The sequence below is a fragment of the Pristis pectinata genome, chromosome 5 (genome assembly GCF_009764475.1).
Source record: "Pristis pectinata isolate sPriPec2 chromosome 5, sPriPec2.1.pri, whole genome shotgun sequence".
Taxonomy (NCBI): domain Eukaryota; kingdom Metazoa; phylum Chordata; class Chondrichthyes; order Rhinopristiformes; family Pristidae; genus Pristis; species Pristis pectinata.
The window spans coordinates 39,658,097-39,685,744 of NC_067409.1; the positions used below are offsets into that span (position 1 = coordinate 39,658,097).

The window sequence follows — 27,648 nt, forward strand, 5'->3', positions numbered from 1 at the left end:
CAGCAGCGGGAATTGAACCCAGGTCGCTAGTGCTGTAATAGCATTACACTAACCGCTATGCTACCATGCAGTTTATCAGCATTTTAAAGTGGAACTATAGTTAATATTGGTGAGGAGATCAATTATTTGAATTTGGCATTATTTTGGGGCTGTGTATTAGGATTGCAATTTTTATGAGGTTATAGGCTGATCAAAGAAAAAAGACGGTAGAGTGAAGTGTAAGATATTATTTTCATTGTGGAACAGTCATTGGATTTAGCTAACCATGACTGACTGTCTCTACTTCTATACTTCATTACTGAAAGTATCATTCAGATATTAGTTACTTCCAGGCTTGACTTCTTCAAAGTTCTCATTGCTTCCAGTGACTGATTAACTTATTTTCGACAAATAGGGTTCTTCATGGATGTAATCACAGAACAGTGAAGTGAATATATGAAGAGTAGGTCATTTGACTCTCAGCTTGCTCTGCAAAGTATCATGGAGTTAAAGGAGAGATGAGGAAGACCAGAAGGGTGATCAAAGAGATGAGTTTTTAAGACATTAGGGAAGTGAAGGGATAAGAGTTTAGTGAGGAAATTCCAGTGTTTGTTCTCTGGTAGGGGATTATGCTGCCAGTGGTGAAGCAAAAAATGAAGTGATATACAAGAGGCCTAAGTCCACAGAAGCCGATAAAGGAATGAATGAAACAACAAAGAAGTTTGAACTCAATGAAGCATTGGTAACTGGAAACCTCTGTAGATCACTAAATGACAGATGTGAAGAATGACTTGGACTGAGAGTACACAATCAGTGCGGTTTTAGATAAGATGATGCTCATGGGAAGTGAGGTGACAGTCAGGAGTGCTCAGTGTAATCAACTTTGACGTGACAGAGACGTAAAGGTTTCAGCAGCAGATAAACTGAAACAGTACTGGGAAGTTTTTTGTTTATGGGTTGGGGTAAAGCTCCAGAGGCAGTTAGGATCTGCAAAGAAAAACTAAAGCAAGAACTAAAAGACATCAGCAAATGTGAGGAAGTTGGCTTTCACTATTTAGTGTGTTTATCAAATACTTGAATGCTGTATGTTTCTGACTAATGACACATGGATACTTTCAGATTTTGGAAAGAGCTCTGAGAAGAGCAACGGGTTGATTTTTATCAAGAGGTTTGAGTTCTGAGGAAAGAAAAGGGAGTGAAAAAAATAATCATCTGAGAAAAGAGCAAACTGGGAGGAAATTTTGGAGAAGAAAAGTAAAAGCTGATATGAATTTAAATTGCAAAAATAGTACAGGAAGATAGAATTTAAAGCCAGTTTAGGTCTGGTCTCTGAATCCTTTGTTGTTAAAAATGAACTAGATTTAAAGGTAGCAGAGAGAAACTGTTTCATAAGGATAGATGTTGCACAGATGGTAATGAAGTTTTGCATTTACTATTGGGCAGGTGAACTGAAATGCATTGAATGATATTCCACATGCATATAATGTTGTGATTTTACGAAACTTGCTGTTTTCCTCACTGGTTTCTACTTTGAATTTCAGCTTTAGATGTGATCCTTTTAGTTGCAAAGTAGCATGAAAACTATCCTATATGACTCTTACTTTGCAGTCCACACTAGTGCCCATGACCAGGCAACATCTTATCCTAAGGAAATCCAAAAAACTGCAGAAGCTGGAAATCTGAAATAAAAACAGGAAAGTGCCTGTGGAAAAATAAATAAAGTTAACATTTCAAATCAATAACGCTTTGTCAGAGCCGATAAAGGAAGTAAATAAGATAGTTTTAAATTACAGAGATTTCGGGGTGGAAAGGACAGGGTGCATCTTTTGATAGGGTGAGGTCAGCATTGTTATGGGGATAAGTTGTGGAAGTCATCTAGTTGATGAGTTAATGGGTGTGGTAATGGAGAGAGAAAAAATGTGTTAATATTATAGATGAATGACTTACAGCAGAAATGATCAATTTTGATATAGATATAGTGAATTATCTGAAGTTGAAGAATTCAATATTGACTATGGAAGGCTGCAGTGTCCCCAGATAGAAGATTAGGTGTTGTTTCTTAAGCTTCTATTGGGCCTCATTATAACAGTGCAGGAGACCACATGTCAGAATGGAGAATTAAAGTGGCAGGTAACAAGCTGAGCCTGCAACTGAGTGCAGGTGCACCACAATTTGGTCACCCATATATAATTGGTTTCTCCAAAGTAGAGGAAACTATGTTTTGAATACCAAATACTTTACACTAGGTTGGAAGAAATGCAAGTGATTCGCTGCTCCACTTAGGACTGTTTAGGTCCCTGGATGGTGGGAAGGAAAGCGTACAGAAGCTGCATCTTCTGTGGTTGGATATGAAAGTGTTGTAAGACGGGTTGCTGGAGATGGAAGAGCAGACCAAAAGTTGTGAAGGGAACAGGCCCTTCAAAATGCTGAAAGGGGAGGGGAAGGGTTTGGTGGTAGAATGTTACTGAAGCTGGTGGAAATTGCAAAGGATGTTCTGTTGAATGCAGAGGCTAGTGGGTGTGGAAGGTAGGGATCAGGGGAACTTTAACCTTGCTCTGTCCAGGAGGAGAAGGGGTGAGAGTAGAGGTGCGGGAAATAGATGAGATGCAGTCAAGGGTTCTGGCAATAATCATAGAGGGGAAGCCATTGTTCTGGAAGACCTGAGGCACTTGTGCAGAAAGCAAATTCAATGGAAGAACCTGGAGAATGGAAATGAGTTCTTACAGGCGACAGGCAGAAGGAAGTCTGGGTGAGATGGCTGTGGGAGTCTGTAGGTTTTTAATGGATGTTTGTTGTGATCCTCTCCTCAGAGCTGGAGGCAGAGAGAACCATAAAGGGAACAGAAGAGTTGGAGATAGGCCACGTGAAGGTTTTGGTAATCAGCAGCAGACGTAATTAAATTTTCAAGTCCTGTATGAGTGCAAGAAACAACACCAATGCAATTGTCAATATACCGGAAAAAGAATTGAGGCAGGGGAGCAACAAACAATCTGCCGGAGGAACTCAGCAGGTTAAGCAGCATCCGTGGGAGGAAAGGAATTTATTCCCACAGATGCTGCTCCACCTGCTGAGTTCCTCCAGCAGATTGTTGCTCCAGATTCCAGCATCTGCAGTCTCTTGTCTCAATTGAGGGAGTGGCCTGAGTAGGACTGAAACAAAAACCGATCCACTTATCCTACAAAAAGACAGGCACACTTTTTGATCTGGAGAAAGTGACGATGTGAGAATGAGCTCAGCCAGGCAAATGAGTGTGTTGACGGAGGGGAACCTGTTTGGCTTCTCTTCATTCTAACCTGCTAGTATTCCCACTTGGTGTATTGGTTTATTATGGTCACATGTACTAAGGTACAGTGAAAAACTTGTCTTGCATACCATTCATACAGATCAAATCATTACACTGCATTGAGGTAATGCAGGGTTGCATTGTAGGTAGACAATAAGGTGCCATTTCACAGTTGTTCCTGGAGGTTGGAAGATCGCCAGCCTTGTAAGAAGATTTAAAAGAACAATATTAGTAATACTTAGTGACATAGAATTTAAATTTAAAAGAGTAGAACGATTATAGTAAAAGTAATGAGTAGATCTGCAGAGAGCAGCTTGCAACATCTTGGTCTATTTTCAAAACCTGACTTACTTGCACATTTGTTCTGGAATAAGACCATTGTGGCGACTCACCGTTTAGTCGGGCGAACCAGCTTGGCAGTCAGGTCGCGCGGTGTCGGAGCGACGAGGCCCAAGATGGCGGCGGGCCTCGTCTTTCCGAGCGACGGGGAGAACCCGCGCGCGGAGAAGTCTTGATGACGTAGTACTTGCGTCATTGCTGGTTGCATTGGGCGGGAACAGTCTCCCTTAAAGGGCCCGCGCAAGGCGGGAAAATAAACCAGTTCTTGTTCGACAATCCTCCGACTAGCGTCTTGTTTTATTCCGCGGTAGCAACCGCTACACCATGGGAATTTCTGTAAATATTAAAATCTAAAAATTTTCCAAGCTGCTCTTTTCAACATTCATTTTTGGTATACATCATTTTTGAAGAAGCTGTTTAGACATTATAAACCAAACAAAAATAGAAAATTGTTCGTTTTAAACTTGTCATTCCTTTGAAGGTAGGGTCTGTAAATCATGATCAAACAAAATTGGTACATATCTTCAAAATAAATCATAATGTCATGAAGAGACATGAAGGGGAGGAAGAGAAAGAAGTAAAAAGAAACAAAAGGTGGAAGTACGTAGCATCTCTTGGTTACTGGAGAGGCAACAGAAGGTCATGTTTTGAGGTTAGAACATCCATGGGGACTTTCTTGGAAGTTGGAAAAAATACTGCAAACTAAATTTGCGAAGAGAGCAGATGGGGCACTTTTGAGGAAAATTCTTACTTGAAACCACTTATCTCAGAATCAGATTTATTTTCACTGACACATGTCGTGAAATTGTTGTTTTGTGGCAGCGGTACAGTACCATACATAAAAATTACTACAAGCTACAAAATAAATAGTGCAAAAGTGGAATAACGAGGTAGTGTTCGTGGACCGTACAGAAATCTGAAATCTGTTGATTTTGCCTGATCATTTGAATGTGGGCCATTTTGTTTCAGCACCCCATTGTTAGAGATCAATAACTTGTGTGAGATTAAGCATTTCATTCTTGGCTGGCGTTAAATGATGGGGAGTCGATCTTCTGTACAGCTGCAAAGGAGGACTTGGTTTGCACATATTATTTGCTTAAGTTTAATTAATTTGAACAAAGGCAGTTAAACTTTGAACAACGTTTCTCTTGGAGCAGAGACGGGGGGAAAAATGGCTAAGGTTTTTTTTTAAAGTATATAAATCAACAAGTTTACAGCAGTAGTTACACAGTGGAACTGCTGATCTTTTTCTCTGACTGTTAAAGCAGGACTGAGATTTCCAAATATAGCAGTCCACCAATTGTATCAATTCTAACAATTCTAACTACAAGGCTTTGTTGGTTAGGCTCAGGGAAAGAACATTTGAACAAGACAGTTGAGGTATGAGACTATCCCTAGGCTTTCCTCTCCTCTGAAATGATAGATTGAACTATTTTCAAGGAATAAGATAAATTCCTCCATCACTGGTTTTGCGGTGGTGGTGGCTGTTCTGTTTGAATATTTTATGCTATCACCAATGTGTACCATTTGTCAGTGACCATTCCCTTCATTTTTAATTGCCTATTGAAAGTTAATAATTATGACCTGATCATTGTAGGTGGGAAGCTTCCAAAGTGAATATGGATTACAAGGACGTAACATTACAAGTAGTAATTTCAGAATAGGCACAGTGAAGAGCCACTTTTATCCATGAGGTTAATCATGATGTTCTTTTACATGCATGTGAACTACTAAACCAATTCCACTCCTTTTTACTTTCAAAGACTGTTTTCTCTTAAATCTTCAAAATATAGCCCGATTATAATTCAGGAATTATCTATCTTGCAGCATGCCTGTGATGCCTGTTTGTTATATGTGCTGATGTGCTACAACTATGACCTCATGCGCTTTTGTGCAACATTATTGTGTGAAAAAATATGAAATGTTAAAATATATCACAATCAAAATATTTAACTTTTAACATCATTATTTTATACATACCTTTTTTAATAAATTATCATGCAATTAAGTTAACTGTTATTTACATGCCATGTTTATCAGAATCATATTTTGAAAAAGAATATTCTTGTACAAAATGTGTTAATTCAAATAAAGACTATTCAGATGCCTGTGCTGAAGGAAATATGTGTGGTTGGTACAATTTTAATTACCTTGTTCATTGTTGTGACAATTGTAGTTAAACAGTAATAAAAAAAAATAATCAGCCGTGAATAAGAAGTAGATATGTAACAAAGACTGATAGGAACTTTCTTAATATGAGTTTTTAATTAAACGGAACCACACAGTTCTGTAATGCAGCTGATTCTCATATTTATCCTCCTGTTGGACTGAAAATAAGATATCCTGATCTTTTATGTTTTGGCTTTCAGTAATGCAAACAAATCTAGAGAGACTTCAAAAATACCTCTTTGAGGAGTACAATCGGCTAGTAGCTCTTCAAACACAATTAACTAATGATTTCAAAAAGGTAAGCAAAATAATTCATTCTGGTTCAATTCATTCAGCCAGGTGTTATATTACATTTTGGCAAAATGCTGATAAATTGTTTTTCTCTCTGCTGTGTATTTTTTTAAAAACAGTGTTGTTAACCATGGTTCAGTTGTTAATACTCTTATCAGATTTGGAAGATTGTGATTTCAAGTTGCAGTTTGGAGCCTTGAGCCCATTACCTAACTCGGCTTGCTGCACTGTTGGACTTCCATCTTCCAGATATGATGTTAAATTGTCTAATCTACCATCTAGGGTGGATTTCAAAGATCCTATAGCATTATTTTGATGAAGAATAAAATGATATCCCTGATGTTCTGGACAATATTTAACATGCTACCAATATCATGGCATCAAATTATTTATTTGTTCATTGCAGTTTGTGGGACCAAGATGTACTCTCTTATGTTGCAGGAGAGACTGAGTGTCAATGTACTTAATTTGCTATGAAGCATTTTGGATGTCTTGAGGTCACTATATAAATCATTTTCTTAGGATCCAGTTAAATATGAAAGATTTTAATAGACTGAGTTTGAAGTTAACAAGCATTTTGATTACAATATTGGGATTGTATATGCAAGGCTAAAATACATTTTTTTTGTAAATAGCCTCATTTTGTTTCCTAAATTTGTTTGTAATTCCAGATTGAAGATCGCCAGGCTGCTTACCTAAATTTGCAATTGGAAACTGAAGAAGAAAATGTTAGATTGCGCATGCAGATAGAAAGCACCCATGCTAATTCTCAAGACCTTAATGGTAAACCTTATAACATTATTTTGCCACTTGAAACTTTCTCATCGTGCCAGTATGGCAAGCCATAATTTTCAAGGGTAGAATATAATAACAAATAATTGGGAAACAAGTCCATTATAAACTTATCTCACTGTGAAGATGTGGAATGTCACAATTTGCATCTCTGTCTGTTGCTTAGATCTCAAGGAACAGTTAAAAATCCGGTCAGCTCGGCTTGAAGAGATTGTAAAGCTGAAGCAAGAATTTTGCCAACAGAAGACAGAATTGGAAGAGCTACATGCAGAAGAAATAAGAAGTCTGAAGACTTCTTATGAAAAGCAGTATCAAGAAATGGAGGCAAAATATGCAGGAGAAATCAACTGTCTACAACAAAAGCTACAAAAAATAACTGGTTTTGTTCCGCAGTCCAGGTATGAATAAGTTCATTCACACCTCCAGTTAGAACGCGGCAGCCTGCAAATTTTAGGGACGTATGTTCCGTACACTAAGAATAATTTGTTATGGCTCCTGCTATAACAATTTATCAGAATAACATTTGTTATGGAATGGCACTTGTCATGGGAGACTAACTTCCACATAGATTGGGTGAATCAAGTTGGTCGAGGCAGTCTTAAGGAGAACTTCATAGAATGCATCCGTGATAGCTTACTTGAATATTAGTGAACCTACAAGGGAAAATGCTATCTTAGATCTGGTCCTGTGCAATGAGACATAGTATGATTGAATTTCTCATACAAACGGAGAGTGCAATAGTTTGATCTAAAACCAGTGTATTATACCTAAACAAGGGAGACTACAACAGGATGAAGGAGGAGTTGGCTAGTGTAGACTGGAAACACAGACTATATGGTGGGACAGTTGAGGAACAGTGGAAGACTTTCAAAGAGATCGATCTTGGTACTCAACAGAAGTATATTCCAGTTAAAAGAAAGGACAGTAAGAGTGGGGAGAGCCAGCCTTGGATAACTAAGGAAATAAAAGAAGGCATCAAGCTAAAAACTCATGCATACAAAGTCGCCAAGAGTAGTGGGAAACTGGAAGATTGGGAGAACTTTAAAAAGCAACAAAGAACAACTAAGTAAGCAATAAGGAAAGGGAAGATAGATTGTGAAAGTAAACTAGCACAAAATATAAAAACAGTAAAAGTTTTTATAATTATATAAAAAGCAGAAAAGGGTGGCTAAAGTGAACATTGGTCCCTTAGAAGATGAGAAGGGGGAATTAATATTGGGTAATGTGGAAATGGCCGAGGCCTTGAATGACTATTTTGTGTTAGTCTTCACGGTGGAGGACATGTCTAACGTGCCAAAGAGAGATGTCATGGATACGATGGGAGGTGAGGATCTCGATACAATCACTGTCACTAAAGAGGTAGTGATGAGCAAACTAGTGGGCTTAAAGGTAAACAAGTCCCCTGGTCCTGATGGGATGCATACCAGGGTACTGAAAGAAATGGTGGAAGTTGTAAGGCGTTTGTGATTAAGTTACCAAAATTCTCTGGCCTCTGGACAGGCCCCAGTGGATTGGAAGACAGCGAATGTCACACCACCGTTTCAGAAAGGATGTAGGCAAAAGGCAGGTAACTAGAGGCCAGTTAGCTTAACGTCTGTAGTTGGGAAAATGCTTGAAGCTATCATTGAGGAAGAAGTAGCAAGACATCTGGATAGAAGTGGTTTCATCAGGCAGACACAACACGGATTCAGGAGGGGCAGGTCCTGTTTGACAAACTTACTGGAGTTCTTTGAGGATATAATGAGCGCAGTGGATAGAGGGGTACAGGTGGATGTTTTACACTTGGATTTCCAGAAGGTGTTTGATAAGGTACTGCATAAAAGACTTATCCATAAAATAAGGATGCTTGGAGATGGGGGTAATGTATTAGCATGGATAGAGGATTGGTTAACCAATAGAAGGCCGAGAGTTGGGATAAATGGGTGTTTCTCTGATTGCCAGTCAGTGATGAGCAGGGTGCCGCAGGGGTTGGTGTTGGGCCCACAGATGTTCATTATGTACATTAACGATTTGGAAGAGGGGACCAATTGTAGGGTATCTAAGTTTGCTGATGACACTAAATTGAGTGGAAAAGCAAATTATGCAAAGTATGTGCAGAGTCTGCAGAAAGACATAGCTGGGTTAAGTGAGTGGGCAAGGGTCTGGCAGATGGAGTACAATGTTGGTAAATGCGAGGTCATCCACTTTGGAAGGAAAAATAGAAGATCAGATTATTATTTAAATGGTGAAAGATTGCAGCATGCTGTTGTGCAGAGGGACTTGGGAGTGCTTATGCATGAGTTGCAAAAGGTTGCTTTGCAGGTGCAATTGGTTATGAAGAAGGCAAATGGAATGTTGGCCTTCATTGCTAGAGGGATTGAATTGAAGAGCAGGGAGGTTATGCTGCAACTGTACAGGGTGCTGGTGAGGCTGCACCTGGAGTACTGCGTGCAGTTCTGGTCTCCTTATTTGAGGAAAGATATACTGGCTTTGGAGGCGATGCAGAGGAGGTTCGCCAGGTTGATTCCGGAGATGAGAGGGGTTAACCTACAAGGAGAGATTGAGTCACCTGGGACTATACTTGCTGGAAGTCAGAAGAATGAGAGGGGATCTTATAGAAACACATAAAATTATGAAAGGGATGGATAAGATAGAGGCAGGAAGGTTGTTTCCACTGGTAGGTGAGACTAGAACTAGGGGACATAGCTTCAAGGTTCAGGGGAATAGATTTAGGATGGAGTTGAGGAGAAACTTCTTTTCCCAGAGAGTAGTGAATCCGTGGAATTCTCTGCCCAGGGAAGCAATAGAGGCTACCTCATTAAATATATTTAAGATACAATTAGATCTTTGCATAGTAGGGGAATTAAGGGCCATGGGGAAAAGGCAGGTAGGTGAATCGGAGTTCACTGCCAGATCAGCCATGATCTTATTGAATGGTGGAGCAGGCTTGATGGGCCAGATGGCCTACTCCTGCTCCTATTTCTTTCGTTCTTGTGCTCACGATTATTGCGTCAGCTGTGGTTCAGTTGATGGCACCCTTACCACAGAATAAGAAGGTTGTGATTCACGTCTTTCTCCAGAGATTAAGGAAATGCTGCACTGTCATTACCACCTTCTTTCAGATTAGATATTAAGGCAAAGACTTTGTTTTCTCATTTGGACGTAAAGGCTCCCATGGCACTACTTAGAAGAATGGGGTGGTGTGGGAGGCAGGGTGGGGGTATGTATTCCTAGTGTCCTAGCCACTATTGTTGTTCATTTGAGACAGAAGGACCAGACTATTTATTTATTTTTGTTTATCAATTGATGTTTATTGGAGCTTGTTGAGCACAAATTAGCTCCAGTGTTTCCTATATAGCAATGGTATCTGCAGTTCAAAAAAAAACTTTGGGCTGTCCTTGGGTTTTGACAGGTGCACATCTTTCTTTCTTGTAATCACATCAACTAAATAACTTGCTTAATTGACAAATTAATTATAACTAATTAAGTATTCTAATCTACATCAGATATCTCTTTTAATGAGAACTTAAACACTCAAGAATTGAGCAAAGGAAGAAAATGAACTGAATTCTGTCTTTGAGTGACTGAAGGGTATTTTGGTAACTGGGGCATTTAGGAATTCTTTCTTTTTCGCTGTGCAGTATAAAATGTTGAATCATATCACCAAAACTGCTGAGTTCAAATTAGAAGTTATTGCAGTTTGATTTTTACAAAAAATTGTACATCGGCTGCTCAATTTTGATTATGGGGAAAAGATAGTGTGGAATACTCTGAGACAATGCGGAGGTGAGTTGTAAGGTATGTCCCTAAGAGAGGATTTAAGTGAAGAAACGACAGGAAACCAGCAATGGACTTGGACCTTAGCAGCTGACCAAAGAGATGTATTTAAAATAAAAGATAATTCACAAGTTCAAGTGGAATTATGATGAGAAAAGTGGCTGAAGGTTATAAGGCAAATTTAAGACTGCTAATAATATTTATTTTGAAGCACTTACTGTCCAGTTGGATCTGTGGCAGGAAATGAGCCATGTCACATGAGGGGTAAACCTGTGTCTTCCTCACCAGTCTTTGAAGCAGATGCATCAATTCATAGCAGTTATGGAATGCTATTGTGCAGTCATCATGGAGTTGTCCTCTGTTTTATACTGAGGTCATCCACCGTCACGTTGTGCAGTAATATAGTTTAACACCATCCATTATGCTTAAATGGATAGACTCGGAACAGATCTGGCAGCTTATACATTTGCATTCACGTGGGCCATCAGCAGTAGCAGAAGTGTACAGCATATTCCAAACTGTAACACTACAGTCAAAGTCAGGGAATCAATCTTGGCTGAATCAGTGCTGAAGCATGTGCAGGGAGCTGCATTAGATGCATCTAAAAATGAGGTCTCAACCTGGTGAAGCTGTAGCACAGGACTGCATGCATGCTCACCAGTAAAAATAGCAAATTACAATAGACAGAGCTAAGTGATCTCTCAGCTAATGGATCAAATCAATGTTCTTACTGTCCTGTCGTGTCCAGTCACGAATAGAGGAAGACAATTAAATAACTAATGGGAGGAGAAGGCTCCATGAACATCTGCATCCTCAATGATGGTGGGCTCCCACATGGTTGCCTTGACCTAGCACTCACATTCAGCCGTAAGTGCCAAGTGGATGATCCATCTGGGCTTCCTTCTGAGATCCCCATCGTCACAGAGGCCGGATGTCAGGCAATTTATTTCATCCAATATGTTACCAAGATTGTGGAGGTCTGGAGTACCCTCCCTACATCCCAATTGTGTGATTTGCTTCCTTTTTGTTATTTGGTTCAATACATTATTGATTAATTGGATTATTCTTCTAGCATATCGTTCCTTCTCGCAGCTGTGTTTTTTTTTCCTTGAACCAATATCGCCTCTTTAACCCCCTGTCTATCTTGTCTGCACCCCAGGATAACCGACCATTTCTGCCCGTTTTTAAGCCATGTTTATCAGTGCCTTCAGCTCATCCTCCTTTCATACAATACTATTTGCATTTTGATGTCCATTGTTGAACATGAACCATTTTCTGTGGGTTTTTTTGTAACCTGTTTTTGCCTTATCTTCCAAACTCTCTCTCATTTTAATCTTTTCATTTTCAAATATGCTTTTCTCCCTGCTGGATCTTTGCTCAGCTTCCTGCTAAGCTCAATTAAGTCCTTCCCAACAGCCATAGCAAACCTGCCTGTGAGGATATTTGTTCCATCTCTGTGAAGGTACAACCTTTCTGTCCTGTATAGGTCCTGCTTTCTCCAGAACAGGCCCTAGTGACCAAAAATATCAAAAGCCGAGTGTCTAGCACCATCTCATTGGTTAAACATCATCATCTATGTGTACTATCCTCCTATTTCTATACTCACAGGTGCAAGTATCTGGGAGTAACCTGGATTACTACTTATAAAATCCTGCTTAATTTCTTGCTTCACTCTTCAAAATCTGCTTTTTAAATGAAGAATTATTTTTAAAACCGATTTGTCTCCACCTTCGGGATATTAATAAGCACTATTACTGCTAGGTAAATTTACACAAAAACATCATTCCTCTATTTGTATGAGCCCTTTGAATATAGTAAAACATATCAAGGTACTTTATGGAGGCATAATCGCACTCAAAATAGTTTCCAAAAGGTGAATTATATTTGCAAGGTAGCATGGAGTCCTTAAAGGAGGAACGAACCTATTAAGACGTAGGTTTCTATGTGAGTATGGGTAAATGGCTTGACTTTGCTCAAATTCGTTTGTTTGTTTATTTTTCTTCAACCTCTTATTTAGTTCAGGAATAAGTGCGGCTGTTGAGCACATCACTGGAAGTTCTGCTGTTGAGGTAGAACAACGAAGAGCAGAGGAATATAAGGTAAAGGACAAAATAAGTGCTATAATATTTGACAGAATGTAAACTGAAACTGTTAAAATTAAATATTTCATGTCAACACTGGCCTCTGACAGCATCATGGAATAGTTACAGCTGTTGTTGGGTTGTACAACTTCTATGCAAATTCTTTTCCTGTCCAGCTCCTTTTTGAAAAGATTTACTGCTGGCTGCAGGTTCTCAACCTATGTTTATTGAGACCTCGAGGCAAGAAGCATTTTCCTGTTTATGGCAATTAATATTGCTGAATAGGGGGAACATTGTAACTGAATAATATATCTCACCACCAAACTCTGAAGAGTACCTCATACTTCTGTGTCTGTTTTCCATACCTGCATTGGATTTTGTTCCTATGGTATATGTAATGATGTATATTTTTCCTAGGTTGAGTCGAACGTGGATAGCATTCAGGAACAGCAATGGCACATGAATCACCCAGACCTTTTGCAACAAGAACAGAATTTGATAAAGACATTGCATGATTTGGAAGAGCAATGCCATCAAAAGCCAGAACAAATACAATCTATGGTGACACGTTGCGGTCTAGACAAGAAAGTAGTTGGAAATGAGTTAGCCAAACTTGCTGGGGAGGAGCCTAATTCAAGTGCCCAAACTTTGAATGAAGTTCTCACAAAAGTTACATTGCAAGGAACTGAAGAAAATAAGGAAGTTGCTTGTTTTGCACATCATCTGGAAAAGCAATACGAAGAACGGATGCGGGAAGAAATTGCCAAAGTATGCCAGTCTCGTTTAAGGCTAAGCTTACCGATGATATAACAGCACATAACTGTTAACTACCCTTTTCACTAAATTCAAACCCATGATAGTACAATCGTAGTTCTCTTTCAAATAAGTTGGCTAGTGCTGCACTCTGAGATATTTGTTAATAATATTGCAGTGTTAATAATAGCTGTGAAATAATAAAAGCTTTGAAATTAATGCTTATTATTAAACTTAAATGCTGACATCTGTATGCTTTAGTATGTATCAGTTTAACTGTTTGTCCTTATTTCTTTGCAGGTAATTGTACAGATGTCTGTACAGTTTGCTCAGCAGACTGAGTTGGCTAGGGTGAGAAGGGATGTGCAAGAAGAGCCGAGTACATGCAAAGCAAGTGATGAAGAATGGGAGGAAGAAGTGAAACGTACTCTCAAACAAGATCTCCAGTTTCAATTTGATGCAGAGAGAAAAAAATTGGAAGAATTGTTTTCTGAAGAAAAGGAGGAGCTTCAGAAAGCACTAAAGCAAAAGAATGCTGAAATTCTTACTATTCAAAGGCAAATGCAAAACTTAATGATTAAATATAAATTGGGAACATGTGATGTGATTTCAGAAGCTGCTTTGCACGAGGAATTTTTGAATGCTGAACAAGAACTGTTCAGGGATTCTTGTGCAACAGGTAATTCCAATCTAAAAGAAATGAGCTTGGAATGTAAAATGGAAGTTAATGAGTTCGAGAACCAAGAAGTTGCACAGGTGAGTTCCAGTTTCTGTGATCAAAACTATCAACTGATTGCTTTCAGGCACTTATATTTATGTAATAGCACAACTCAGATCAGGAATTCTATCTTAAAACATACTTTGAAAAACGTTATTACATAAATTGCATTTGTTTCAAATTGGTTAACATCTTCCTTTCCTAATTTTATGGGTTATAGGTCAGTGAGAAAGACTTATTATATAGCTTTCATGACTCCTCTTTGAGTCAGCAATGTGATATGTTTTAAGTCCTTATTTTCTTTTAAAATATTGGCAACACATTTGGATTTGTCCCTTACTGTAACCAGGGCAATTATTATGATTGTGGAAGATTCATTTTGTTGAATAGGTTGTTAAGTACAGCTTCCAGAAAGCAGTCAGATTTTTCTCTTTAATAATTTTTATGGCATTGGGTATAGGCAATCAAGATAAAACCATCTAACAAATTAGACAGATTCTCTGAAATTATAAATTTGAGCTGAGCTTTGTATATTGTCAAATCATTTTGGGAAATGCTATATTTTTTTTGAAGTATGTTTGCATGAAATATTTTGTTCTTGAAGGAACTTCTGTGACCCTTTAACACTACTTACAATATTAAAAAGGAAGGCTTGCTTAGAGTATTGTGGTAATATGGTATTCCCTTTCATTGCATGACTTCAATTAAGAAACTGGGTTTTATACTTAATGTCTTCTGTTTATGACTGATGTGCCTTTACACTTTAGATATAAATATGGAAGTGGCTGCAATGATCCTAATCTTTTGTTCCTTGTTTAAATGGGGTTTAGTTAGCAGCAGAAGCAGGGTTACGCCACTTGGCTCCTCTGTCATTTAATACGATCATGCCTGATCTGAATTTCAACTTCAACTCCACATTCCGATCTACCTGTGATTTAAAAAGTTCACCCCTCAACAAGTAGCTATCTGTGTCTTCCTTAAAAATATTCAACAACTCTGCTTCCACCATCCTTTGAAGAAGAGTTCCAAAGGCCCTCAGCCCTCTCAGAGAAAGAAATATTGCTTAATCTCTTGTCTTAACTGGGTGATCCCTAGTTCTAGATTCTCCTGCAAGAGAAAACATCCTCCCTACATTCACCCTGTCAAGACGCCTCTTGTTTTTATGAAGCCCTCTCTCCCAAACTTCAGCACATACAAGCCTAGCCTGGATAAGACAAAATATCCACATCAGGTATTAGCTTAGTAAACTTTGAACTACTTCCAGTGCATTAGCATCCTTTAAAAATATTTTACTGTAAAATATTTATCAAAAGGTTAAAATAATACTTAAAAATTGTATAAAGAGTAGAATGGCTGAATTTTGTAATGGAATGTTTGAATAGAATTGTGTACTATACAACACAGCAAAAAAAAATGCAGCTTCAACCTTTCCAACTTCTGTGGACTAGGAGAGACTGGAAGACATGAGGCAGGAGCTTGTTCGGCAAGATCAGGAGCATCAGCAATCATTAGAAGCTTTACGACAATTGCATACACAGCAGTTGGAGAGGTTGCAAGAAGAGCAGGAACAATTGTTGGCTGAGGTGGAAAAGTTGAAGGGGCAGCTTCAGGAGGTAAGAATTTTACATTGTATGTACCTAGTTCATACACACGGACGTGAGCACTAGTACTTCAATAAAATGTGTAGCAGTGATTTTTAAAATACAGTGCTAGAAATCTTAATGACCTGATCTAATTAAAATGAGAATAGCCAGGTATGTAATTTATTTAATTAAAGGGTTGTTTCCAGTGGTGCCATTGTCTTTATATTGGGATAGGAAAGGGTGATCGAACACTGTGATTTACGGCATCTGCAGGTTTTTTTTTATTTTCAAAATGAGCAAATGTATGTTTGAATATCTTTATTCCATTTTCATGCATGACACCAACTATCTTACATTTCACCCTACAATTCTCTCACCCATTCTTAACTGATCTTTACTTTGTCTTCTGCACTGACCAACCAATATTTACAACAAACGCATAGACTCCCACAGCTACCTTGTCTTCACCCCCTTCCACCATGTCTCTTGTAAAGGCGCTATTCCTTTCTTCCAGTTTCTCCGTCTCTGCCGCATCTATTCTAGAGATGAGGCCTTCCATTCCAGGACATCTGATGTGTCGTCTTTTTTTTCAGAAAATTGGGCTCCCCACCCCCCCAAACTGTTATGGATGGTGCACTCACCCACATACCCTTTATTTCCCGCACTTCTGCTTTTACCCCCATCTTCCCATAGACAGAACGGGGATAGAGTTTCCCTGGTCCTCACTCTTCACCCCACAAGCCTACACATCCGACACATCATTCTTCGAAACTTTGACCAGTTACAACATGATACCACCACCACCAGCCAGATCTTCCCTTCCCCACCCCTTTCTGCAGGGACCACTCCCTCCGTGATTCCTTGGTTCACTTAATTCTCCAATTTTGGGTAAGCTGCTCCTCCTCTGTCCCTTTTTCTCTCTCCCCCTGATCAACTCAATTCCTCCTACACCCATCACTGTTTGTTTCCCCTCTTCCACCCATCCATCTGCCCATCACCCACACAATCCTCCCACTGGGACCCGTCCCCCACTGTTTCCACCTGCCCACACCACTTCCCTTATTTAATTCCATGCTCCACCTTCCTTTCCTATCTGATTCCATCTACTGCAGCACTTTGGTGCCGCCACCTATCACCTCCCAGCCTCTGTCACTGTTTCTACTCTTTCCTCCTCAATCTGCTGATCACTCCTTCTCACTTGGATACACCTATAGCTTGCCAGTTCTTGCTCCACCCCTTCCCCTCACATCTTTATACTAGCGATCTCCCCTCTGTCCTTCAGTCCAGATGAAGAGTATTGACCCGAAACATCAACTGTCCATTTCCCTCCACAGATGGTGTCTGACCCGCTGAGCTTCTCCAGCATTTTGTTTGTTGGGCCAATCAAGCAGTTCAAACTGCATCATTCTCTGAGGTCCTCTTGCAATTTCTGCTATTCACATTTTACAGAAAAGCTACTGTTGATCACAGCTTCAGAAAATCTCAACCAATGGCTAGACAACCATGCACTACAATACTTCTAAAACTACCCATTTGTTCCACCAAACATTTGTCTCCACCATTGTCCATGTCCCTGTTAATATTCTCTCAATCTGAGCATTACCCTTTGTATAGTCTGTGTCTCTTTCCCTAAAGCCCAAGAGGTTAGCCTTCCTTATGTTGTCCACACTGTTGCATCCAGTGTCTTCCAAAGATCTTTCCAAGACGTTTTTCATCAACATCCTGCCCTTTGGCAACTTCAACTCAAAAGACATAATTTTCTCCATGTACATTTACTTAGATTTGTCTTAATTCCTCCACTTATCAATTCTAATCGGATGAGATTTCATCCAGCATTTTCACCTCACTCCATCTTCAAAACAAAATCTACAGAACATTAAACTCCCTTCCAGAAGTGGATTTTCACAGAATTCAACTACAATTATATGAATCAAATTAGTTTTCCACTTTTATTTGCCCTGTTGTTTGCTTTGAAGGATCTAATTTGCTTACCTGAGCACCTAACTTGCCTTTATCCTCATATGAGATTTTCTCTTCCCTATCAATATTAAAGCTATGATTACTTCTCTGAAATACCACATTTGCTGTACCTTTTCCCTTTCATAGTAACAACTTGTCTCTCTTATTTTTGCCTTTCATGCCAAGAGCCTGCATGTTTTTTTCCCCCCACTGTCAAGCACCTTATTCATTTTTTTTCTCCATCAGGATATTTCCTTTTATAATAGGTAGGAGTAGGGAACCCTGGATGATGAGGTATATTGAGGTCTTGGCCAGGAAAAAGGAGGCATGGGTCAGGTACAGGCAGCTGGGATCAAGTGAATCCCTGGAGGAATATAGGGGATGCAGGAGTGTACTTAAGGAGGAAATCAAGAGGGCAAAAAGGGGGCATGAGATAGCTTTGACAGAGAAGATTAAGGATAATCCAAAGAGATTTTATAAGTATATTAAGGGGAAAAGAGTAACTAGAGAGAGAATAGGGCCCCTCAAAGACCAAAGGAGACGTATTTGTATGGAGCCACAGGAGATGGGCAGGGTCATTAATGAATATTTCTCCTCTTTTCATTGTGGAGAAAGACATGAAGACTTTGGAACTAGGAAAAGTAAATGGGGAGGTCTTGGGGATAGTCCACATTACAGTAGAGGAGGTGCTGGATGTCTTGAAAAGTATGAAGGTAGATAAATCTCCAGGGCCTGACCAGGTATATTCAAGGACACTGGGAAGCTAGAGGTGAAATTGCGGGACCCCTGGCTGAGATATTTGCATTTTCGTTAGCCACAGGTGAGGTGCCAGTAGATTGGAGGGCAGCAAATGTTGTGCCTTTATTTAAGAAGGGTGGTAAAGAGAAACCTATAGCCCACTAAGCCTAATGTCTGTGGTAGGTAAATTACTGGAGAGGATACATACATCTAGAAAGACTGATCAGGGATAGTCAGCATGGCTTTGTGCATGGGAGGTCATGTCTTCTGAACTTGATTGAGTTTTTTGATAATGTGACCAAGGAAGTTGATGAGGGCAAGGTGGTGGGCAGGGTGGTAGGCATGGTTTATATGGACTTCAGTAAGGCCTTTGATAAGGTTCCACATGGTAGGCTCCTCTGGAGGGCTAGATTGCATGGAATCCAGTGGATACACAATTAGCTTGATGGTAGAAAGCAGAGGGGGTTGGTGGAAGGTTGTTTCTTGGACTGGAGGCCCATGACTGGTGGTGTGCCTCAGGTCAGTGTTGGGGCCATAGTTATTGTTGTCTATATCAATGATTTAGATAAGAATGTACAAGGCATGATTGGTAAGTTTGCAGATGACACTAAAATAGGTTGTATAGTGGACAATGAAGAAGGTTACAGAGGGGAATTTTGATCACCTGAGTAAGTGGGCCGAGGAATGGCAAATGGAGTTTAATTCAGATAAGTGCAAAGTGTTGCATTTTGGAATGTCAAATCCAGATAGGACTTTCACAGTGACTGGCAGGGTCTTGGGGAGTATTGTAGAACAGAGGGACCTGAGTACAAGTACATGATTCACTGAAAGTGGAGTCGCAGGTAGACAGGGTGGTGAAGAAGGCTTTCGGCATGCTGGCCTTCATAAGTCAGGGCATTGAGTATAAAAGTTAGGAGGTCATGGTGTGGTTGTACAGGACATTGCGGAGGCTGAACTTGTAGTATTGTGTTCAGTTTTGGCCCCCTGCTTTAGGAAAGATGTTATTAAATGGGAAAGAGTGCAGAAAAGGTATACAAGAATGTTGCCAGGACTGTGTTATAGGGAGAAGTTGGACAGGCTAGCACTTTATTCCTTGGAGCATAGGAGACTGAGAGGTGATCTTGTAGAGGTGTATAAATTAATGAGGGGCATAGATAGGGTGAATGCACTCAGTCTTTTTCTCAGGGTTGTGGAATTAAGAACTAGAGGGCATAGGTTTAAAGTGAGAGGGGAAAGATTTAGTAGGAACTTGAGAGGCAACTTTTTTTTACACAAAGGGTGAAACCTATGTGGAATGAGCTACCAGTGGAAGTGGTTGAGGCAGGTACAAAAACAATTCTTAAAAAAACAATTGGACATGTACATGGATTGGAAAGGTATAGAAGGTTATGGGCCAAATGCTGACAAATGGGACTAGGTTGGCATGGACTAGTTGGGCTGAAGGGCCTGTATCCGTGCTGTATAACTCTGACTCTATAACACCTTTGTTCTTGTGTTTCACCAACTTTATTTAACTCCCCGTGACACCTTTGTGTAGAAACAGGTTAATTGCGATAGCTGAAAAATCAAAAAGTTCTGATGCTTGAAATATTAGATAAAAACAGAAAATTCTGGAAACACTGAGCAGGGCGGGCAGCATCTGTGGAAAGAGAAACGAAATTAACATTTCAGGGTGAAGGTCCTACATCTTTTAAATCGGAACAATGCTCTGATGAAGGGTCCTCATTCTTAAGAATTAACTTTTTTTCTCTTTCCACAGATGCTGCTTGACGTTTGAGTGTTTCCACTATTTTCTGTTATTTTAAATACAATAATCATCTTTTTGAGTTTTTTGGTGGTTGAAGCACAAACAGCAGTTTAAATAGTTTTCAGAAACTGGTTAATTTCATATGCATATGCTGCTTGTGTTCCTTTTTATCCTGATATCTAGTTTTGAATCAACAATATATTAATTCTGCAATAGAAATAAAATTTTACTGTATTGTATTTTACTTTCCACATGAATGTTTATAAAAATGAATTATATACATTGGATGTTCAAGGAAAATAATAATGTATTTTTAACTGCAGAGTATTCCTGTTTATAATGTGAAAGTGGTGTCAGAAAATGAAAGAATGCTTGCAGAACTGGAACAACTTAAATGCTTTCCTGCAGCTGGAGAGGAAAGACTCCCTGTGGAATATTGTGACAGCAGTACACAAACAGAGATGGTAAATTAAGCTGTCCTTATTTATTCATTTTATTGCCAATATTTTTCACTTTTATTTTCAATTGATTATTGTCATTTGTAGTTAATTTAAAGTGTAATTTATGGAACATCCACATTTATTGGTTTCAGCAAGTATGGGTGTGGCATTGTTTGCAGTATTAATAGGCAAAGCCTTGCGTTGTCATAGCAGCATACAAGAGGGATCTACCTGTTGTTTGTTTTGTTAGACCAAATGTAAAATGCAGAACCTAAATTTGCAAGCCAAATAGCAATGTAGTACCCAAGAACACTAATTTCAACATATCTTGGACCTAGCAGTTTCACATGATGTTGAACTTAATTAGACCTAAGATCTGAGTTTAATGAAGTTATAAGTTTGGGGCTAAAGATTTGGGAGTAGAATGACTGGGTTTTTGTCACTCATTAACTTTCTACCAATTCGCAACCTTGAACAGAGTGAGAGAGACGACCAGCATAAATCCCACAAGCATTCTGATCAATGTATGAATATACCATCGTTTGAAGAAAAGTCTGAAGAAGCAAATCAAACTGTCCTCATAAATCAAAGGTTAGCATGATGCAGCAGTTTGCTTTCCAAGTTTGCACACTTAATATTGAGAATGAATTAATAGAACACTGTTTTATTTTCCTAAGTTGATTTTTAAAGTGGCATGTGTGAGAGTATAATTTTAAAAACTGGTTAACTAATTTGTCAGTGTGTGCTTATTAGAAAGTGTAGTTAGACATACATTATTCAACGATTTCAATGATTATCCCATTTCTCACCATAGTATCTAAATAATACATGCTATGAATTCAGAAATTGTGTGCCAGAGCTCATCCAAAATCCTGCTACCTGCAACTCACTTGCAGGAAACCCTGTTCACCTATGCCAGCTGACTCTTATTGGTCTCTGGTCCAATAATACCTTGAAAATACTTGTGCTTTTCTTTTCAACTCACTTCTTGGCATTGCTCCATCCTGTCTCTGTAAGCCCTACAACCAGGGAACTCTGCATTCCTGCAGTTTTAAGTTCTGGAATCCACCTCCTGAGCACCACATCACCAACATGTCTCTTTTCCTTTAAGATGCTCATTAAAATCTATGTATTGAATCAATCTATTCATCACCTGCTTTATACCTATCACTTTGCCTTAATAGCAATTGTTATTTGATTATGTTTCTGTGAAGTAATTGGGACATTTTACTGGATTAAGTTGTATTTGAATTAAATGGAAAAAGTAGGTAAAAGTTATATAATTTGATGTAAAACAGCAAATGTTGGAAACACTCAGCAGGTCAGGCGGCACCTGTGGTAAAAGAAACAGAATTAACATAACAGGTCGAAGACCCTTTGTCAGAACTGAGCAATTGACAGAAGCTGTAGAGAGGGTGGGAGAGAGATTGATAAGACAAGGCCAGGGTTGCTGAGGTGATCCCACTGTTTATGGAGCTGTCTCATTGATAAATTCATGTGAGCAGTTAGAGAGGGAGAAAACAAATAATAGGACAGGTTAAAGTTGTAAATGCAGTTCAGCTGTTGCTCAACCTGAAACCAAAAGGAGAATGCTGGAAATGCTGTGTCTGTGAGGAGAAAAAAACTGAGTTAATGTTACAGATGGATCACCTTACAGCAGAACTGATCAGTTACAGTACAAACAGAAAAAGCAAGTTTTGAATTGTTGAATTCAGTTTTGAAGCTGACGACTGCTGCTACATACCCAGATGGAAGATGGTGTGCTGTTCCTGAAATATTAACTCTGTTTCTGTTTCCACAGATGCCGCCTGGCCTGCTAAGTATTTTGAACATTTTCTGTTTTTATTTTGGATAGTTTCTTCCATTGTTTTCATGTTCAATTATATAATTTATGATTTATTCTCAAATAATTATTGATCTTGTATCATGTTTAGAAATAGTTTCCAAAAGGCCAATGACAGACTCTTGAAAGTTTTGTCAGAAGTGGTTAAGACGACGGCGGCTGCAGAAGAAACTATAAATAGGCACGTTTCAGCCTTTGTAGAAAGATCAGTGAAAGGACAGCTTCCTTCAAGAACTTCCTTGTGGGAACAAGATGCACACGAATCCATTGAGCAACTGAAGCCTTTCACACTTCATAGTCAGGGAAAGGGTATGTCTAATTTGACATGGCTAATTTATTAATTTCATCAAATGTGAGTAATTTATCGAATGCTCTCATACATCAAAAATGACGTACAACTGAAATGAATAGTAAAGATGTGTTTCTTTTAACTGGTCCCTCATTGCACAATTGTCTGCTACTCAAATATTGACCCATTGGGAGGTGTTTTGTGCATGAGAAGGAATATCATTGCTGAGCTCAATTCTCTTCTCACACTGCAAAATGACACTAAGCTCTTCAGGTGTTGCTGGTTAGCCATCACCACCTTTTAATCTTTGCTGCTTCACCCCCTGAAATATTTATCTAAGACTTTCTTGCCTATGGACTCGATAATTCTAATGCCCTCCTAGCTACCTTTGCATCTTCCATCCTTCATAAAACTAAGCTTATCGAAAGCTCTATCGCCAGCACTCAGACATCCCTGTGTTTGCTAATTTACGTCGGCTCTGAGTATTGGTATTGGTTTATTATTGTCACTTGTACCGAGGTACAGTGAAAAACTTGTCTTGCTTAACGATCATACAGGCCAGTTATTACACAGTGCCGTTACATTGGGTTAGTACAGAGTGCATTGATGTAGTACAGGTAAAAACAGTAACAGTACAGAGTGAAGTGTCACAGCTACAGAGAAAGTGCAGTGCAATAAGGTGCAAGGTCACAACAAGGTAGATCATGAAATCATAATCCACCTCATCGTATAAGGGAACCATTCAATAGTCTTATCACAGTGGGTAGAAGCTGTCCTTAAGTCTGGTGGTACGTGCCCTCAGGCTCCTGTATCTTCTACCTGATGGAAGAGGAGAGAAGAAAGAATGATCTGGGCGGGTGGGGCCTTTGATCATGCTGGCTGCTTCACCAAGACAGCGAGAGGTAAAGACAGAATCCAAGGAGGGGAGGCTGGTGTCTGTGATGCACTGGGCTGTGTCCACAACTCTCTGCAGTTTCTTGCGGTCCTGGGCAGAGCAGTTGCTGTACCAAGCTGTGGTGCATCCAGATAGGATGCTTTCTGTGGTGCATCAATAAAAGTTGGTGAGAGTCAAAGGGGACAAACCAAATCTCTTTAGCCTCCTGACGAAGTAGGGGTGCTGGTGAGCTTTCTTGGCCGTGGCATCTACGTAATTTGACCAGGACAGGCTGTTGGTGATGTTCATTCCCAGGAACTTGAAGCTCTCAACTCTCTTGACCTCAGCACCGTTGATGTAGACAAGAGCATGTGCACTGCCCCCTGTACTGAAGTGAATAACCAGCACTTTTGTTTTGTTGACATTGAGGGAAAGGTTGTTGTCATGACACCATTCCACTAAGCTCTCTATCTCCTTCCTGTACTCTGACTCATCGCTGTTTGAGATACGGCCTACAACAGTGGTATCATCTGCAAACTTGTAGATGGAATTAGAGCAGAATCTGGCCACACAGTCATGAGTATATAGGGAGTAGAGTAGAGAGCTGAGGACGCAGCCTTGTGGGGCACCAGCGTTGAGAATAATCGTGCTGGAGGTATTGCTGCCTATCCTCACTGATTGCGGTCTGTTGGTCAGAAAGTCAAGGATCCAGTTACAGAGGGAGGTGTTGAGTCCTAGGTCTCTGAGTTTGGTGACAAGTTTACTTGGGATTATTGTATTGAAGGCAGAGCTGTAGTCAATAAACAATAGTCTAATGTAGGTGTTCTTACTGTCCAGATGCTCCAAAGCTGAGTGTAGGGCCAGGGAAATGGCATCCACTGTAGACCTGTTTCGGTGATAGGCGAATTGCAGTGGGTTGAAATTGTCTGGGCGGCTGGAGTTGATGAGTGCCATGACCAGCCTCTCAAAGCACTTCATGATGGTGGATGTCAGAGCCAATGTTCGGTAGTCATTGAGGCATGTTACCTTGCTTTTCTTCAGTAGTGGGATGATAGTGGTCTTCTTAAAACAGGTGGGAACCTGAGATTGAAGCAGGGAATTGAACAATGCAATGATTTAAAAAATCTTCAACCTTGTTTTTCGATTCTTCTGTGCCTTTAGTTTTCAATATGTTCATTCTCCAGTTCTCTCCTTTTGCGCACATTTGTTCACGATCCCTCCGTTATTTTTGTTGATAGCTATAATGTCAACAGCTGAGAGAATTTCCCCTCTATATTTCTGTCATCCCTCTCATTTAATATGCACTTTGCCTTTTTGTCCAAGCTTATATTTCTCTCTCCTAATATCTCTTGAAGTTAGATTTTATTTGATAACATTCTAATGTAGTGTTTTGGGACCTTTTCACAAGTTAAAGGTGCAATACAAGTTTGTCAGTGAAAGGTAAAGTTGGCTGGTAGTATTTAGATGGAGGAAAATATCCACGCAAAGAATTAAGAGGATTCAACCTGTAAAAAGTTGTCTTTAAAATCATTCCTCATTTAATGTACTAATGCATACAAACGAGATCGTGATCAAAAATAGGAATGCAGAGGCATCCTGAGTGGATTTGCACAGCAGCAAAAGCTTATTAGCCTCTGCAGCACAGACATACATATTAGGTACCAAGTCTTCAATATGAGATTTTAATATCCTATCCAAGGTTTGGTACCTAATCTCATATCTTTAACCAGTACATGATGCTTTTAGCTGCTATTATCAGTTTGAACTTGTTTTTCATCTGTGTGATGAATATCCTTCCTTCAGTGAGTATTATGTTCAGGATATCTTGCTTTTTTTTTAGCCCCTTTTCATCCAGGTCCAATCGTACATACAAATCTCTTCACCAGAATGCCACGTACAAGATTCCTCACATTTTTTGAATTGGGTCACCATCTGAATAGCTTTGTCAGCAACATAAAAGAACATAGAACAATACAGCACAATACAGGCCCTTCGGCCCACAATGTTGTGCCGACCTTTAAACCTCGCCTAAGACTATCTAACCCCTTCCCACATATCCTTCTATTTTAAATTCCTCCACATGCTTATCTAATAATCTCTTGAACTTGACCAATGTACCTGCCTCCACCACTGCCCCAGGCAGTGCATTCCATGCCCCAACCACTCGCTGGGTAAAAAACCTTCCTCTGATATCTCCCTTGAACTTCCCACCCATTAAAGTCATGCCATCTTGTATTGAGCCTTGGTGCCCTGGGAAAGAGGTGCTGGCTGTCCACTCTATCTATTCCTCTTAATATTTTGTACACCTCTTATCGTGTCCCCTCTCATCCTCCTTTCCAAAGAGTAAAGCCCTAGCTCCCTTAGTCTCTCCTCATAATGCATACTCTCTAAACCAGGCAGCATCCTGGTAAATCTCCTCTGCACCCTTTCCAACGCTTCCACATCCTTCCTCTAATGAGGCGACCAGAACTGGACACAGTATTCTAAGTGTGGTCTAACTAGAGTTTTATAGAGCTGCATTATTGCCTCGCGTCTCTTAAACTCGATCCCTTGACTTATGAAAGCTAACACCCCATAAGCTTTCTTAACTACCCTATCCACCTGTGAGGCAACTTTCAGGGATCTGTGGATATGAAACCCCAGATCCCTCTGCTCCTCCACACTACCAAGAATCCTGCCATTAACTTCCTACTCTGCCTTGCAGTTTGTCCTTCTAAAGTGTACTACCTCACACTTCTCCGGATTGAACTCCATCTGCCACTTCTCAGCCCAGCTCTGCATCCTATCAATATCCCTCTGCAATCTTCAACAATCCTCTACACTATCCATAACACCACCAACCTTTGTGTCATCTGCAAACTTGCCAACCCACCCTTCTACCCCCTCGTCCAAGTCATTAATAAAAATCACGAAAAGCAGAGGTCTCAGAACCGATCCTTGTGGGACACCGCTAGTCACAGCCCTCCAATCTGAATGCACTCCCTCCACCACAACCCTTTGCTTTCTACAGGCAAGCCAATTCTGAATCCACACAGCCAAGCTTCCCTGGATCCCATGCCCTCTGACCTTCTGAAGAAGCCTACCATATGGAACCTTGTCTCAAATGCCTTACTAAAATCCATGTAGACTACATCTACTGCACTACCCTCATCAATCTGTCTGGTCATCTCCTCAAAGAACACTATCAGGCTTGTGAGACATGATCTGCCCTTCACAAAGCCATGCTGGCTGTCCCTGATCAAACCATGATTCTCTAAATGCCCATAGATCCTATCTCTAAGAATCCTTTCCAACAGTTTGCCCACCACAGGCGTAAGACTCACTGCTCTATAATTCCCTGGACTATCCCTATTACCTTTTTTGAATAAGGGGACAACATTTGCCACCCTCCAATCCTCCGGTACCATTCCCATGGACAAAGAAGACTCAAAAGATCCTAGCCAAAGGCTCAGCAATCTCCTCCCTCGCCTCGCGAAGCAGCCTGGGGAATATTCCGTCAGGCCCGGGGGACTTATCTGTCCTAATATTTTCTAACAGCTCCAACACATCCTCTCTCTTGATATCAACATGCTCCAGAACATTACCCTTACCAGCACTGTCCTCAGCGTCATCAAGGCCTCTCTCCTTGGTGAATACTGAAGAGAAGTATTCATTGAGGACCTCACCCACTTCCACAGCTTCCAGGCACATCTTCCCACCTTTATCCCTAATCGGTCCTACCTTTACTCCTGTTATCCTTCTGCCAATGAGACTATTTAGTCACTGAATGTAAATCAGAACCCACCATTCCCTCATCAGTTTTGTTTTCTGCTTTTGTTTTGGTTCTCAAACCTGGATTAAAGGAACCCTTGTATTGCAGATGAAAGTTCAGAACAAAAGGAAGAAAAGTAAATGTTGAAATTCCAGTATTGTCATAATCTTCATAACCAATCATTTAGTTTTGAATTGCTGCTCGTTATGTTCTTCAAGGTTGTGCAAACAATGAATGTAGAACAATATAATTTGGATTTTCAA

At 39.9% G+C, this 27,648-nt stretch overlaps 1 protein-coding gene across 1 annotated transcript in view; it reads left to right on the plus strand.

The window, feature by feature from the left end:
• Positions 1–27,648, plus strand: part of akap9 (A kinase (PRKA) anchor protein 9) — a 186,474-nt gene that overhangs the window by 51,167 nt on the left and 107,659 nt on the right. The window contains exons 13-22 of the mRNA XM_052016199.1: positions 5,971–6,068; positions 6,733–6,844; positions 7,020–7,251; positions 12,627–12,708; positions 13,108–13,458; positions 13,744–14,199; positions 15,610–15,774; positions 20,512–20,652; positions 21,107–21,219; positions 22,563–22,780. Coding sequence (XP_051872159.1) covers positions 5,971–6,068; positions 6,733–6,844; positions 7,020–7,251; positions 12,627–12,708; positions 13,108–13,458; positions 13,744–14,199; positions 15,610–15,774; positions 20,512–20,652; positions 21,107–21,219; positions 22,563–22,780 — 1,968 coding nt within the window. The remainder of the gene's footprint in view (positions 1–5,970; positions 6,069–6,732; positions 6,845–7,019; positions 7,252–12,626; positions 12,709–13,107; positions 13,459–13,743; positions 14,200–15,609; positions 15,775–20,511; positions 20,653–21,106; positions 21,220–22,562; positions 22,781–27,648) is intronic.